Genomic DNA, 12,839 nt, shown 5'->3' with positions numbered 1-12,839 from the left:
TTAAAAGTGCTGTTTGACGCATGCTTGTGAAGCAACGGATCATTACCCCTCTACTTCATTCTCAGCAGCTTTGCCTTCACAAAATCAATGAGCTTTTATTCCGTGAAGGTGGCACAAGAAAACGGGAATACTTTCATTGTCCATGTTGTGGTGTAAGCAGTCGGATTGAGTGCGCCCATCAATGGAATGGTGCGATCCCAGGGAAAGGGCGGAGGCACTTGGGGCTGAACGCGATACTGAAGGTGTGACGCAGCCGCTGGGCCGCTGCTGACGACGACGTTAGCCGAGCTGCAGACTCAGGGAGACCACGGTGGTGTACTCTGGGCCCGTCTCTAAAAGCCACAACGGAGAGAAATGTCAAAGTTAATGCCAAAGTTAATGAACACTTCTAGGACAACACTGCCTCATCACCACTTGGCTTCAGCATAATTACTACTACATACATCTGCGTTACGTTGGTGCTGCGGACATGATTCAGGTGGCAGTGCTAAAGGGGAAGTTCCAACACCAAGAATGCAATTGGCCTCCATCACTCACCACTTGGCAGACGGGCCTCTACTCGAGGGTGTTTGGCCTACTCTTCCATGCTGGCAAGATGCCTTGGAAGAAGTGGGAGTATCCCCTTTACAGTTCCCACAATGCACAGCATAAGCTTACTGTGGACATCGAGTATTAAATACGCATTCAATGACTGTCATTAACTATGTTACATTGGCCAACATAACAAGCTAATAATTTGCATCTGCCCTTCCACAAAAAATAAAAGTATTGTTTACACGACCACATGGCCTGGTGGTGCATTTAAGAAACACAAGGACGTGGTTGTTTTATTGGTTTCTGATTGAACTAGAGCCCAAATCTTATAGAAAGGGTCCTTGCCTACGAACATTCCACAGTTTGAGCGAGGCTGACTGCTGATGAGACTCAAAACCGATCCTGAGTTTGCTTGAGTTGAATCTAATCCTGCTAGAATTATGCCCTCCCAGAATGCTGGGTGGCTGATGCGTTGTGTAAAACACATTTTTGAAACGGAGGTACAGATATGTGGAGATGTATTGCATAACACGGGTAAAGAAATGTAAATCCAAGTTGTGGTGCAGCACGCTGCGTCGTTTTGCCGTAACCAAGGCAACGTGCGGGCCCAGGACACGTACCTCTCTTCTGCAGGTCCTGGAAGTACGACGTCATGAACTCCTTCCCCATGTCCTCTTGCTCCGCGTCGACGGCCTGCAGCCGCCTGTTGGGCGGTGGGGGGGACGTCCGCCCCGCGGTGCTCATCTCCTGCAGCCGGTTCTCTCGCATGTCCAGGATCCTGGCCACATGGGTCCCAGGCGCCACGTCACGCACACAACTCGACGCGCCGCGTGTATTTGGCTGAAAGAGGCGACGTTATCTGTCCGTAAAATTCACTGGAGTGGAGATTGAGACACGGCGGGAGAGAGGCGAGAGACGGCGCCACAGAGTGGAGGCCACTGCTGGATGGGAGCGGTGATGGGGAGGGCAGGGAAGGGAATTGGGGAGGCCTTTGTCCAGCAGTGGGAAGGTACAAGCTGACAACCACCGTGATGTTATGAACAAAACTATTGACACACTCTGGAAGGGTCTGGATAAAAACGTGAAGAATTAAGCTTAAATCAATCGCGTGCCAGGCACATATCCAAGTTTAAACGTAAATGTGATGACCAGGCGATGACGGAGTTCAGCTTTTGTGTGTGTGGTGTTCACGAGATGGTGGTGCTGGTGAAGCCCCCTGGCTGGACACCGCTCGCTCACTTGAGGTGGGGCAGCTTGTAGAGCAGCGTGGGCACCTGCACCAGATGGTCGGCGCTCACCACGAGCGTGCGCAGCTCACCCATGTCGCCGAGCGCCAGGGGCAGGTAGCGGATGCTGTTGTGATGCAGCAGCATGGTCTCCACTCGCTCGAGCCTGCGGGCAAGGGACAGCGGTGCCACTCCGTGCCACTCCACCACCCACAGCAGTGCCACCAGCCTGGTGTCGTCTCGCGAGGCTGAAAACCACGTGAGCGCTCGCTCGCTCCCACGTTTGGTGCATCACCTTACGCAATAGATCCCACTCCAACACCCCCTTGAGAGCCTTAAATTCAACATTTTATTGATGTCATAAAATACATTGTCTTCATTATTATTAATGTAGGGCCCTCTTTGAGAACCTTCACGTTTTAAAACCACAACCCCCTTGGGTGTCGACATCCACCTCTATTTATTATTGCTGTAACCTCGCTGCACTGCGGACGTTTTATAAAGTTATTTGTCGGAGCCAACTTGCGTTCTGGGGCACGAGTGGTCTTCAACGTCGCCTAGTGATGTCCACGGTGCGGGGCTGGTCCCGTCTACGATCGCCCGGTTGTGTTTGCTGCCATATTCCGCACGAGATCCACGCTCAGACAGACTATCATCGGCGATCGTCGATTATGTAAAGAAATATATCACATCACCATTTTCGTCTTTCATTTAATTATTTTAAAACACCTTTAAACGGCAGTGATTTCCGTTGTAAATAAATATATTTTCCATGAATACGGTGCTTTGTCAAATGTTATCTAGGCTAGTAAAATGGCATGGCAATTATTTGATGACATTGATTTATCATTTTTACAATTAGTGTTACTGAGATCATGACCATTATAATAGCGGTGTAGATGGTAATGTGATTCAGAAGGCCTATGACAGGATTATGTCGAGGGAACTGCAGTTAAACTCTTGAACGATCTTTATTTGTATTGGAAGTACAGGAAAGCACATGAACAATGCATACAAATGTGAAATGCAAAGTTATGGGAAACCGACATCACGGTAATCATCACATCGTGAAATGTGATATACAATATGGTACCAATGTGAATCATTCTATCACAGCAAGAACATGCGACTTCCACCGTGGCCTGACCTGTCAATGTCCTGGGGCAGTTCATGCAGCTGGTTCTTGCTCATGTCCAGCCACTGGAGGCCACTCATGCGTAACACGGCGATCGGCACGGACGAAAACTTGTTCACCGACAGATCGAGCAGCACCAGCTTCTTCAGAGAGCTCAGCTGGGGCCACAGGAAGAACAGACGGTTCAGATTCGCAGGCAGCGAGGTGTGTGGAATTGTCGGTTTAGTGAACTGTACAGGGTGTGCAATCCTTGCACTGGATGTGGGCGGTTCATCGCCGGTGTCATTTAGCCACTGCAAATCACACGGCATCGAATCGCCAAATCAAAGCCCCCGACCAACGCAGTGTCTGGGAAGGCGCATGTTTGTGACGCGGGGCGCGTGGGCACCTGGTAGGGCAGCTCGTGCAGGGAGTTGTTGGAGGAGAGGTCGAGCCTCTGCAGGCTCTCGCAGTCGCCCAGCTCCGCGGGCACGCGGCGCAGCTGGTTGTAGCTCAGCAGCAGCTGCTGCAGCCCTGTCAGGAGGCCTGCGGGCCACGTCGTGCGTGCAGGCGCCGCGACGAGATTACTATTATTATAGAGCTCGTTCACTCAGCAAAGCTTCTCTCGAGTCTCGAGATTAGTTTTCAAGAGAGTCCTGCCAATTTCTCAGTAGTGAGCGATGATGTTTTCCCAATTGAGGTATTTTTTCAGCATTGGAGTTTGAATCCAGGCCACAGATTGTGTCAGTGGTGAGTGATCTCTGCACATGTTGCTATTAATAATGCTTTGAATGATTAAATATACGGGAAACATTAAACATTAATACAATATAACTAATTAAGAGCTTCATAAAACATATCTAGGGTATGTTTTCACACTATTTGGTTTAGATTAGTATCCGAAGCAACGTCATCATGAGTAAGTTATAAATATTTCCTGATGTGAAAACTTTCCATTCCCTGGGTAGAGAAGCCAGATGACGGTGAAGTCTTAATCAGGGAAGCCTTTCAACAGTTTCAGGGGAATATGGAATCTGGCGAGTTGTGGATGACCAGGAGCCACAGAGAGATAACGACGCAGGCACGACGACTCGTGCCCCAGAGAGACTCCAGGAGGCTCGGCACGAGGTCCCCGAGGAGAAGCCCGTCGAGTTGATGTGAGTCAGATGCTGCAGGGGCGGCCACACCCTGAAGCAGCAGTTCTTCCTCGTGACTCGTCACACAAGTGATGTCGTTCCCCTCCATGTGTGGTCGAATCACAAAGACCCCCCCCCCCCCACCTCGTATAGACTATTACATACTGCTGAGGCAAGTGCTATTCAGGTCAGAACAGCACACGAGGGGATGGGTGGCCAGCACCACAGCAGGCCGCTTATATCTCCATCGTGGCGATGTTTACACATTACATCAGGTACTCTTTTGAGGCCAAGTTGATCTAGGGGCGACGCAGGACCGGTTCAGATACTCGTCACCGGTGTTGGCCGTGAGCGGGTATCGAACTTCAGTCAACGGATTCGTAGCCCAGTAACCACCACACTCACCGCTACCAATAGCCCAGTAACCACCACACTCACCGCTACCAATAGCCCAGTAACCACCACACTCACCGCTACCAATAGCCCAGTAACCACCACACTCACCGCTACCAATAGCCCAGTAACCACACTATCACTACCGCTACCAATAGCCCAGTAACCACACTATCACTACCGCTACCAATAGCCCAGTAACCACACTATCACTACCGCTACCAATAGCCCAGTAACCACACTATCACTACCGCTACCAATAGCCCAGTAACCACACTATCACTACCGCTACCAATAGCCCAGTAACCACACTATCACTACCGCTACCAATAGCCCAGTAACCACACTATCACTACCGCTACCAATAGCCCAGTAACCACCACACTCACCGCTACCAATAGCCCAGTAACCACCACACTCACCGCTACCAATAGCCCAGTAACCACCACACTCACCGCTACCAATAGCCCAGTAACCACCACACTCACCGCTACCAATAGCCCAGTAACCACCACACTCACCGCTACCAATAGCCCAGTAACCACCACACTCACCGCTACCAATAGCCCAGTAACCACCACACTCACCGCTACCAATAGCCCAGTAACCACCACACTCACCGCTACCAATAGCCCAGTAACCACCACACTCACCGCTACCAATAGCCCAGTAACCACCACACTCACCGCTACCAATAGCCCAGTAACCACCACACTCACCGCTACCAATAGCCCAGTAACCACCACACTCACCGCTACCAATAGCCCAGTAACCACCACACTCACCGCTACCAATAGCCCAGTAACCACCACACTCACCGCTACCAATAGCCCAGTAACCACCACACTCACCGCTACCAATAGCCCAGTAACCACCACACTCACCGCTACCAATAGCCCAGTAACCACCACACTCACCGCTACCAATAGCCCAGTAACCACCACACTCACCGCTACCAATAGCCCAGTAACCACCACACTCACCGCTACCAATAGCCCAGTAACCACCACACTCACCGCTACCAATAGCCCAGTAACCACCACACTCACCGCTACCAATAGCCCAGTAACCACCACACTCACCGCTACCAATAGCCCAGTAACCACCACACTCACCGCTACCAATAGCCCAGTAACCACCACACTCACCGCTACCAATAGCCCAGTAACCACCACACTCACCGCTACCAATAGCCCAGTAACCACCACACTCACCGCTACCAATAGCCCAGTAACCACCACACTCACCGCTACCAATAGCCCAGTAACCACCACACTCACCGCTACCAATAGCCCAGTAACCACCACACTCACCGCTACCAATAGCCCAGTAACCACCACACTCACCGCTACCAATAGCCCAGTAACCACCACACTCACCGCTGCCAATAGCCCAGTAACCACCACACTCACCGCTACCAATAGCCCAGTAACCACCACACTCACCGCTGCCAATAGCCCAGTAACCACCACACTCACCGCTACCAATAGCCCAGTAACCACCACACTCACCGCTACCAATAGCCCAGTAACCACCACACTCACCGCTACCAATAGCCCAGTAACCACCACACTCACCGCTACCAATAGCCCAGTAACCACCACACTCACCGCTACCAATAGCCCAGTAACCACCACACTCACCGCTACCAATAGCCCAGTAACCACCACACTCACCGCTACCAATAGCCCAGTAACCACACTATCACTACCGCTGCCAATAGCCCAGTGATAGAACGAGGATCAGGCCTGGCTGGCTCTCTCCTCGTGAGCGAGGCACGGCCGCGCTGTTGGCGCCGCCCGAGGTCTCTGCCGCGCAGCTGGTGATGGGCGCCTCTCTCCTGTGTTGGGTCTCTCCGGCTGGCCACGCTGCTACGAGTGGAGACGACTTCTCCTCCTCTTGCGAAACCACACTTATTGACGCCATACACAAAGCGTATTGCTGGGAATAATCATTGAATTTTTTTTTTACTTTTGCCGATTATTTGACCGAGGAGAGCCTCACTTGAGTCGCAAGACTCAGCTTTGTGGAGGAGGCTCCTCCTGCCTTGGCACCGAGACGCGTGCGGAGGCGAGGACACTAAGCCCTCTGCCACAGCCCGTCACCCCACCAGCAGCCCGAAGCATGGTCACGGGGACTGACTGCCATGACCGTCACGGCGTGGGAAGGAGGTCTCTAGCCAGCAGCGGGACGACAAAGGACTGTACGAGTTAAGAACCAAAGCTTGACACGTCAGCAAAAACTATGAAATGTAACAATGCTGGACTATGCCCTATGAACGTGAGGCTTGACGAGCAGAGATGCGCACAGCTGATGGTGGCGGTTGGTGGCGAGCTGGAGGGAGACTCGCTGGAGACGCGTTCCCAGGATCGGGTCTAGCGTGGTTGACTAAAGAGTCATCTCTTCTTAAAATAGTAATCTCTTTACTCAAGACAGTAGACATTACTTTTGAGTAAGGAGATTACTCTTTAGTAAGAGATCATTCTTTAAGAGATTACTATTTAGTGACAGATTACTCTTGAGTGATCTATTACTAAACAGTAATCTCTTAAATAGTGATCGCTTATTAAAGAGTACTCTCTTACCAAAGAGTAAATTACTCAAGCGTAATCTCTTTGCAGCATTCGATGTCTATTTCAGTGATAGACACAAATCTATTTCCATCCTCAGCTGACTTCCCCGGCCTCATGGCGTAAACATGCAGGCACGTGTCGAGATCCGATACACCACGACATACACCCTTCCCTGAGTTATGATGCAGCCGGGTTCACTGCTCTTGCCCTCCAAGCCGATTATCAGCTTCGGGGTCGTTGCAACACAGACGATATCAGAATATCACTCAACGCACGAATGGCACAGCAAGAGAAAGCTGTGTTACAGTTGGTGAGCCGCAGGCCACTGCCGATGTGGGTCGGCTGACCTACAAGTTATGCCCGACTGCCTCCACGTGTCCGCCGAGTGTTGCGGGACTAATCCGACAATCGCCAGTGAAGATAATTTTGACTGTGAGAATGACGGCATATTCTTCACACGGTCATAACACGACTTGTGTTTAAGGCACAAAAACAAGGCACAACTGAAACCCTACGTCGTTCAGGTAATGCGAAATGTTCACCTATTTCTTTGGGAAGCTCCTGGAGGCAGTTTTTGGACAGGTCCAGGGTTTGTAGCCTTTTGAAGTTCGCCACGAAACGCGGAAGAACGTGGAGGCGGCTGTTGAGGACGCGGAGCTCGTTGAGGTCGACCATGTCCTGCAAGGCCTGCGGCAGAGCCTGAGCCAGAGAGAGGCGTCGTTCAGCGCAGGCACTCACGCAGCACCCACACGGCACCCACGCAGCACCCACGCAGCACCCACGCGGCGCATCGCGGGTCCCAGCGACAGTCCCAGGGATGGCCCCACGAGCCCGTGTCCACCCGGCGGCGGCGGCGTCACTGGGAGCACCGCCGCTGCGAGTCGACGGTCGGCGCGCGCCTGGAGCGGAGCGCGTGGACATAACCGGCGCGGCGGTGGCACTGCCTTCCTACCCACACGAAATGGTGAAGTATAGTCAAAAACCCCCCACGATCGACACGGTGCGGGAAGACCTTGATCCAAACGGCGTGGCCTGTGTGGCGGCGGCGCTCACCCTCCAGTCCTCCCCCTCCACACGGAGCGCCACGCGGCTCTCGTCCCGCGTCACTTTCTCCTTCACGGCGGCGACATCCACGTGCGTGTGCCACTCTGCCCGTAACCTGGCGCAGTCACCACGCACACAGCCTCACCATCACTTGGGGTGCCATCAAGCGCATCGGAACATCAACAACAGGCCGATGCGTACTTCTTCATGAAATGGAAGATGAAAGACAAGCCACAGGACTGCTATTGTGGCCATGCAACTCGGAACTTTGGAGCGAACAATAAACCACAAGTCCGCACTCCTTCAACAGCGAAACGAGGCGACCCCTCTCTCTGCTGAAGCCCTCTCGTGGCCAACAGACCTCGACAATCACCAGTGGCTGTCCTATGGATATACAGCACAACACAACCCAAAGTAACGTGGAACTTCCAGTAATGTGGAACTTTTACAGGACTGTAAAACGGGGACTGAGCACCACCTCAATGCAAGTTTGAGCTCTCGGCATCGCCGACTTCATAAACCAGATGTCACCATCGCCCGTGTTGGCAGACGACAGCCGGAGTTGCAGGCGGGCGCTGCACGGGCACAGGTGCCACTGGGGTCAAATGGCCTCTTCTAGACTGCGGCCAAGGATTGGACTGGTTGAGATGCGACGCGAGGGGGTTGATTCGGCGTTGAAGCCCGAGGCGCGTGCGACTCCTCTCGGGCTGCTGCTGCTGTCGGAGTGTGCGGAGTGTGTCGGAGTGGCAGTCCCCACCTCTCAATGGCGCTCTTGGCCTTGCGCTCCTGCTCCCGCTGCTGTCGAACCTTCTGCTTGGTGATGCGGGTCTCCCACATGGAGCGGATCTGCGACACTCCCGTGTACATCACCTTCGCCATGTTCACCATGGAGAGAGTAATCCTGCAAGATGAGAGGCGTTCAATCTAGAGTTGACGTTGTCGTGACTGCAGGGATCCATACTCCTTGGTTCTTTCGGTAAAGTTGCGTAGGTAGAAATAGATTAAATCACGACGTTTTGGGCGCAACACAAGCGTCTGCGTCATTCACGTGGGACAACCACAGCAAGAAACAATAGCCCACTTGAGCACAATTGTTTCTTGCTGTAGTTGTCCCACCTAATGAGGGGCACTTGTGTTGCGCCCGAGACGTCGTGATTTAATTTGTTTTATACCGACGCGACTATCGAAAGAACCAGAGTACGAGATGTGTTCTCTACTGCGCGTGTTGACTCAGGAACGTGTCCCCGAGTCTCAACTCGTTCGTGTTATCGGAGGGTCCTGCCAAGTTGTTTGCAGGAGGGGCAATGCTGCTGCTGCGTGTAATACCCAATGAGTCATTTGCTGGTATTGTTTCAGCATTGGGACGTTTGCTCACACCAGGGATGTTTATTTTAGCGATGGGAGGAAACCGCAGAACAGAGGGAGAGAACACGACCTCCACGCAGAAAGGGGCCCAAGTCGGGAATCGAACCCAGGGCCTTCTGGCTGCGAGGCAGGAGCGTGACCACTGCACCACCAACCTGGTCGCCTATTGACATTTGAAACGTTTTAATACATAAGACTCATACACAAAATATTACAAAATATCAGAAATCCAATGTGGTTTTTTTACGATGCATTTTGCACTTTGTTAAAATGTGCATTTATATATAGTACACAATTATACCATGACACATGCATTGAAAACCTGGCAGTCTCCCACATTACAGATAAAACAATTCCCCCATATCGCCTGAACAAGCAAGCGCTGTTAGCGAGCACCGATGCAGCCCGGAAGTGACCGCGAGGACGAATGGCCAGCACCACGCCCCTTCGTCTCTCCCCAGTTCTGATGTCTACACATCGCACCGGATACTCGTTTAAGGCCGAGTCAACCTAGGAGAGGCCTAGGACCGATTCGGCCGGGTTCACAGCGCAGGGCTCCAACTATCGCACTGCCGCCAAACCCAGCACCCTGTACCCCCCCCCCCCCACACGCCACCACACCACGTGCACTCCCCCAATCGCGAGTGAGTGAACAACAAACCCGACAGCGAGTCGCGAGGCTGACGTAACGCATCGTCGCTGCGAGGAGCTTATTCTGCGCGGTGGTACGACGGGGCTATCGGCGAGAAAACACAAGGGGGGGTCACCGCAGCTCGACCTGATGAGAAATGTCCTCATCCACAAATCTCTTCCTCCCCACCGCTGATGTCACTGCTAACAAGACCGGCTCCGCTCGGTAATCAAGTCTTGCGATATGACTGCTCTAATAACATTTGCAGCGGTGCTCAGCTCCTGCCCTGAGCCAGTGGTGGACATTTCCCATGGTGATTACTGGGGCGAGTCTATCCCAAAGACAAGGACGAAGTGGTTCTAATTTTATCGATTCCAGCGGGGTGATGGGCCGAGTCAACCCCCAGCGAGTTGAACTCTCAACCTTCTTCTGATCACTCTACCGCTGAGCCACCTCCATTGAGCGGTAATCATCCCGTTTCACGAGGTGACATCAATACATGTCATCAGGTACATTACATAGCCGGAATTTTTATTATGCACTCATTTGTTACAATTATTTGTAATTATCATTACATATGATACGTGCCAGTTGAATGCAAAATTGTGATATGGTAAAATATTACATCGAGGCTAAAGGAGGCGTAAAAAACGACAAAACGAAAAGACGCACATGGCGCGGCCTCTACCATCGTTGGCATCGCTCAGCATCACGTTCTCACCTCTCGTACGTTTTTTTCTCCATACTGAATTTTATAATCAGTTAAATAATTTAAATCAATAGATGTTTTAACAAGCGTAGTGTGTACCACAGGAGTATTTTTAAACACACTGTATCCTTCCATTGTTCTATTTCTGAGTATGATGGCAGCAGCAATAGGTTCAGGAGCTAAACGCCAACGCGGAGGGCCAGGACGAGGGGGCTTCAACGGGAGCGAGTCGGTGGCGGCGTCTCGCCATTCCGCCTTCGGCGAAGGGGCGCAGCAGCCCCCCCACGCGATGCCCACGCCGCCCTCCGTCAAAACAAATCGCATCTTCACGAGCGGACAACTCGGCTATAAATACGCAACCGTGCACAGTGCCGACGTGGCGGCGGGGTCAGGGTCACTGCTCCGCGCGCGTTCTTGTGCCCGATGCCACGAGCGACGCGCAGCACACAGCGCAGAGAACGCATCGCTCGCCGCGCTGAAACAGAAGACAAAACGCCCGTTCCTGACACGTCTGTGCCTTCCCATAAACCACGGCCTTCTTTCTTCTGGGAGTTCATCATCCCAACATTAGTTTAATACAAGCTGCAAACTCTGGCCCGGTGTTGCTGTTCAGTATCTCGTCGGCAGTCAGACTTGAACCCACGCTGCTGGTCCAGTCTCACTTGAGACGCGAGTGCAGCTGCGCTTTAACACGCAGCACAGCGGGGGGGGGGGGGGGGGGCTTGATAATCTCATCACGTGACACTCACCGAGACACCCACCGAGACGCTCACCACGTGACACTCACTCACCACGTGACACTCACTCACCGTGACACTCACTCACCGAGACGCTCACCACGTGACACTCACTCACCGAGACGCTCACCACGTGACACTCACTCACCGTGACACTCACCACGTGACACTCACTCACCGTGACTCACTCACCGTGACACTCACTCACCGTGACTCACTCACCGTGACACTCACTCACCGAGACGCTCACCACGTGACACTCACTCACTCACCGTGACACTCACTTGCCGAGACGCTCACCACGTGACACTCACTCACCGGCGCGGGCAGCAGCAGCAGCTGGGACACGAGGAGCGGCAGAACGGCCGCGCGTCGAGCGAAGCGGAGCGTCTCGGCCCGTGCCACGGACCCCAGTGCGGGAAGCAGATCAAGGTGTCCCTCGCTGCTGCACGAGCGCTGCTCTAATTATAAACCGTGAGAGGCAGGGCGCATGCGGCGGCCCCGGCATAGAGCGGCAACTGAGTCACGAATGCCCAGCGAGGTTCCGTCACCCCTTGCCGCCCGGCCACGCCGGGGCAATGCCCCCCCCGCCCCCCCGGCTCGCTCGCCTCCTCGTGGCGACCCACGCGGCCACCGATGGCGCGGAGGGCCGCCCGGGGCCCGCGGCGAGCGGAACAACGCGGACACGTCGCTATGCTGCCAGAGGGGAGGGAGGACCGTGCATGTTAGAGTGTCGAGATGTGGTCCCACGTTGCACGTGGAGAAGCAGGATGTGGGGAGGAGGCGGCTCGTCTCATCGTTCCCTTCTCCACGCGTTGTGCGAGCTTCGCGTCAAACTCGGGCCCCCATATCGAACAGAGCGACGGTTCTTGCCGCTACACATCGGGCAGTTCACCAGCATTGGCTGAATAAATCCGGATTCTGCCGACGAGATGCTGGGTATTGAAACCGGTCCATTCTGCTTGTATTGAACTCGGGTTGTTACAGTTATTTTTTGCATTTCCAGTATCCTGCATGAAAAACCGGCGAAACTACTCGTTACCGGTTTGACGCAAATATAGGCAGACACGTTTTGGCTTTTAACTGAGAAACAGAGGGAGCTGCTGCCGTGGGGTAATGGTGAGCGAACTGGACTTGCAGTCCAGGAGGTCCATCCCCTGGCACGGCACGACGTACACGGTGGGGTACAGTGTGGGTACACCCACCTTGTCAACGTCCATGCGGGGAAGAGGTCTCTAAACTCGAGGACGTCGAGCGCCCTCTAGGCCCAGCGAGCAGCAGTGGCGCGAGCTGGATATTGCTGCGCCTTGACAATCGGTGTGTTCATCACGTAGCTTTCCACTGGAGTCTGTGACCGCTTCCCGACTTACGGGACCG

General features: G+C 53.3%; 1 protein-coding gene across 1 annotated transcript; it reads right to left on the bottom strand.

Annotated features, from left to right (window-relative positions):
* Positions 1 to 132: 132 nt before the first annotated feature.
* On the bottom strand, positions 133 to 11,982 carry LOC133351858 (leucine-rich repeat-containing protein 2-like). Its single transcript, XM_061567429.1, has 9 exons — positions 11,781 to 11,982; positions 8,778 to 8,921; positions 8,030 to 8,135; positions 7,519 to 7,675; positions 3,284 to 3,420; positions 2,908 to 3,053; positions 1,774 to 1,926; positions 1,155 to 1,312; positions 133 to 332 (listed from the first exon to the last, which is right to left on the bottom strand). Exons 2-9 carry the CDS (start codon positions 8,906 to 8,908, stop codon positions 280 to 282), a joined length of 1,041 nt encoding a protein of 346 aa, XP_061423413.1. The 5' UTR covers positions 8,909 to 8,921; positions 11,781 to 11,982; the 3' UTR covers positions 133 to 279.
* Between the last annotated feature and the right edge of the window lie 857 nt (positions 11,983 to 12,839).

Source organism: Lethenteron reissneri, chromosome 39, assembly GCF_015708825.2.
Source record: "Lethenteron reissneri isolate LAM-NWPU_2019-01 chromosome 39, ASM1570882v1, whole genome shotgun sequence".
Taxonomy (NCBI): Eukaryota; Metazoa; Chordata; class Hyperoartia; order Petromyzontiformes; family Petromyzontidae; genus Lethenteron; species Lethenteron reissneri.
Note: the sequence above shows the minus strand (reverse complement) of the source record. Positions and strands in the feature narration are given on the sequence as shown.